We start from the raw sequence: 4,213 nt of genomic DNA, 5'->3' as shown, positions 1-4,213 counted from the left end.
TGATGAGGGCAATGAATGTACAAATGCGCTTTACACAATTGATGTATGTATGGATTGTGATAAGAGTTGTATGAGCCCCTAATAAAATGATTTTTTTTTTAAAAAAGACTTGCCTCGCCAGAGAATTGGAATGTACATCTCTGGGGCTGGGGACTGACGGTTGGTGACCTGCCTTGCTGTTTGCTGCCTGTGCTGGGATAGCCTAGCTCTCTCTACAGAGGACTACCAGGTGGCCCTCAAGACTTGAAGGACTTCCAGTGTCTCACAACTCTCTCACGGGAGTGAGTTGCACTGAGCCACTTGTACTGCTTTATAATTTAACTGTTCATTTCTTGTATTATACATCTATCTGTATATAATTTAACTGTTCATTTCTTGTGTTATCTATCTATCTATCTATCTTTATAAAATCATTAGCAATCTGTTTTTGTCTCTCTAAGAACCCTGTCTAACACAACCCCCTTGGCACAGTGACCTCTACAAAGGGGTGGAACATGACAGCCCAGGTGAAGACAGCACAGAACCGGCTCGTTTCCGGGTTGTTTCATAGAAGGTCACATGCGTCAGGGGCCTAACAGAGCAGCAGGGGGCATAAGAAGACAGTGTTGCAACAGGGGCCTAGATGAGAAAAGAGCAGCCCAGCAAATGCCCTTCGCTGGATGCCGCCTGTAGGGGACGTGGAGGGGGCAGGCTCACCACCACGGACACGCGAGATTGCTCTCCGGGCACGGGAGCCTGCCCATGTAAGGGTCTAACCCTCATTTTCTAGGGTCCTTTTGGGTGCAGTTAGGGGAAGGGACGGCTGGGGGGCAATGGCAGACCCAGAGGCTGTTGTAACAACACTACATGCTTCGCCCGGGATGGGAACAGCGAGGAGTGGAGCCCTCGGGACAAGAACTCAAACCCACGGCCATCGAGCCCATCTGACTCAGCGACCCGAGAGCAGGGGTTCTCCACCTTCCTCAGGCCGCGACCCTTTCACACAGTTCCTCATGTTGTGGGGACCCCTACCATAAAATGATTTTCGTCCTTCTGCTGCTGTAATGAATCAGGCGACCCCTGTGAACGGGTCGTTCGACCCCCAAAGGGGTCACAACCCACAGGTTGAGAACTGCTGCTCTAGGGCAGAGTAGAATTGCCCTTGTCTGTGAGTTTCCAAGACTGTAGCTCTTCATGGGAGTAGAAAGCCCCATCTCTCTCCTGCAGCGTAGCCGGTGGCTTTGAACTGCTGACCTTGCTGCCAACAGCCCAACACTTAACCACTGGGCCACCAGGGCTCCTCCCTCGGGTGACAAAAGCACCGCAGAATTTAAAGTGGCAGTAGTGTCCGGTCTGGCCGTTCTGAAAGCCATCTGAATCTGAGGAGGTGGGCAGCGCCGTGCTCCTGCCAACGGCTTGGGAAGAGGCGTCCTGGTATGCTCCGGTATCCGGTGACCCGGGTGTCCTTTGGCGTGCAGCTGCAGTAGCAGGATCCTGATGTCACGTGACCACATGGCGCTCCTGTGTGTTTGTTCGTGTGACCAAATGAAATGAAGGTGGTCCCCAATCACGTCCTGTTTACTTGCTGAGGCACTTGGCCCCTCACCAGGTCCCGATAGGCCCCCTCCAGCCTAGCACCAGTGATTGCCTGGTCCCAGCAGGCTCCCCATCCTGCCCTGGCCCCTTGGCGGGGATGTGGGTGCTTCTGTTAAAGCCATCCCTCACGTCAAGTCCTGCCAAGGGAAGCCAGCCGGTGGGCTCAGCCTGAGAGATGGATTTTCCAGAGCGAGCATTTGTATCTGTTTTAAACTTGTCTCCCTGGGAAACACATGTCCAGGCTGACGGAGAAGCATCTAGAACACAAATGGGTTCCATTAAAGCGGCGGGCAGGGCCTGACTCCCGGCCAGGTCCAAGGAGGAAAAGGCTGGACAGGGGAGCGAGCCAGACCCCTGCACAGTCCGCCTGCGCCTGCTGCGGGGACCACGCGTCGCTCAGGATGAGTGGCTGGGGGGACAAGCCCTTGTGTTTCCTTCTCGTGTGGATGTCTGTGTATCTCCATGTGGCTTCGTCCCAGGAAGCCGGTCCCCACGGGCCCCGCAGGCCCTTCCTTGAGAGGCTTCGCCGGCTGGAAGAACAGGTACGTGGAGAAGCCTGTGAGCCTGCGCCAGGGGGTCAGCCGGCTCTATCTCACTGCCTGGCGTTCTTGACCCCAGTCCTGGGCGCGGGCTGCTCTGAAGACGCGTCCCAGGAGGACGAGTGAGGAGGGGAGGGTCAGACAGGGGAAGGGGGCCTGGAAGATGATGAGAAAAGCGGGTGGAGACAGGCCGGCCGGCGGGGGCAGAGTGGGGCTAAGGGTGCTGGGCAGGGTCCCTGGTCTCAGTGCAGGGGGCAGGGGGCAGCCTCAGCCACCCCTGTGTGGTTCCCACTCACAGATCACCAATGGCTCCCCTTTCACTGCTCCTGGTCTGGGCACCCACAGTGGACCCCAAGCTCACAGAGGCGAAGGGAGGCCTGGTGGCTGCCCAAAGGTCACCCGGACTCCACACCCCATCTCAGTGCTCACCTGCCTTTCTCTGCTCACCTGCCGCCTGTGGCGGCGTCCTAGATCCTTACTCTCGAGAACCAGAACTAGAAAGGAAGCCAGTTTGCCATGAGTTGACCTGATTCCTGGTGGCTACCCCCCCCCCCTCGTGGGTCACGTAGACTGTGCTCTGTAGGTTTCTGGTAGATGGTGATTTGGGGAAGTAGGTGTATCGCCAGGCCTTTCTTCCAAGGTGCCTCTGGGAAGATTCCATCCGTTCTGTTTCCAACCAGATGCACTTACACCCTTTAGTGAGCCCCTTTGGACACCCACCTCCCACCTCTCTGCTACGGAGGCGGTGCCGACTCAGCGGCCCTCGAGGGGAGAGTAGAAATGCCCCTGTGGGGTTTCCCAGGCTTTTTTAAAAAATCATTTTATTGGGGGCTCATACAACTCTTATCACAATCCATCCATCCATCCATTGTGTCGAGCACATTTGTACATTTGTTGTCATCATTCTCAAAACATTTACTTTCTACTTGAGGAGCCAGCTCCTCATTTTTCCCTTCCTCTCCCACCCTCCCTCCCTCATGAACCCTTGATACTTGATAAATTATTATTTTTTCATGTCTTACACTGTCCAATGTCTCCCTTCACCCACGTTTCTGTTGTCCATCCCCCAGAGAGAGAGTTATATGTCAATCATTGTGATCGGTTCCCCATTCCTCCCCCACCTTCCCTTCCCCTCCCCATATCGACACTCTCACGACTGGTCCTCAGGGGCTCATCCGCCCTGGATTCCCTGTGTTTCCAGTTCCTATCTGTACCAGTGTACATCCTCTGGTCTAGCCAGATTTGTAAGGTAGCATTGGGATCAGGATAGCGGCCCAGCAAATGCCCTTCGCTGGATGCCGCCTGTAGGGGACGTGGAGGGGGCAGGCTCACCACCACGGACACGCGAGATTGCTCTCCGGGCACGGGAGCCTGCCCATGTAAGGGTCTAACCCTCATTTTCTAGGGTCCTTTTGGGTGCAGTTAGGGGAAGGGACGGCTGGGGGGCAATGGCAGACCCAGAGGCTGTTGTAACAACACTACATGCTTCGCCCGGGATGGGAACAGCGAGGAGTGGAGCCCTCGGGACAAGAACTCAAACCCACGGCCATCGAGCCCATCTGACTCAGCGACCCGAGAGCAGGGGTTCTCCACCTTCCTCAGGCCGCGACCCTTTCACACAGTTCCTCATGTTGTGGGGACCCCTACCATAAAATGATTTTCGTCCTTCTGCTGCTGTAATGAATCAGGCGACCCCTGTGAACGGGTCGTTCGACCCCCAAAGGGGTCACAACCCACAGGTTGAGAACTGCTGCTCTAGGGCAGAGTAGAATTGCCCTTGTCTGTGAGTTTCCAAGACTGTAGCTCTTCATGGGAGTAGAAAGCCCCATCTCTCTCCTGCAGCGTAGCCGGTGGCTTTGAACTGCTGACCTTGCTGCCAACAGCCCAACACTTAACCACTGGGCCACCAGGGCTCCTCCCTCGGGTGACAAAAGCACCGCAGAATTTAAAGTGGCAGTAGTGTCCGGTCTGGCCGTTCTGAAAGCCATCTGAATCTGAGGAGGTGGGCAGCGCCGTGCTCCTGCCAACGGCTTGGGAAGAGGCGTCCTGGTATGCTCCGGTATCCGGTGACCCGGGTGTCCTTTGGCGTGCAGCTGCAG

The 4,213-nt window shown here is 55.8% G+C and overlaps 1 protein-coding gene across 1 annotated transcript in view; it reads left to right on the top strand.

Annotated features, from left to right (window-relative positions):
- Positions 1 to 1,976: 1,976 nt before the first annotated feature.
- The window catches only part of PTX4 (pentraxin 4), a 7,290-nt gene continuing 5,053 nt past the window's right edge, over positions 1,977 to 4,213 (top strand). The window contains exon 1 of the mRNA XM_045286026.1: positions 1,977 to 2,117. Within this exon, the coding sequence (XP_045141961.1) occupies positions 1,977 to 2,117 (141 nt within the window). The remainder of the gene's footprint in view (positions 2,118 to 4,213) is intronic.

The sequence above is a fragment of the Echinops telfairi genome, unplaced genomic scaffold, assembly GCF_000313985.2.
Source record: "Echinops telfairi isolate 266 unplaced genomic scaffold, ASM31398v2 ScPeMD7_5;HRSCAF=22, whole genome shotgun sequence".
In the NCBI taxonomy this organism is placed as follows: Eukaryota; Metazoa; Chordata; class Mammalia; order Afrosoricida; family Tenrecidae; genus Echinops; species Echinops telfairi.
Note: the sequence above shows the minus strand (reverse complement) of the source record. Positions and strands in the feature narration are given on the sequence as shown.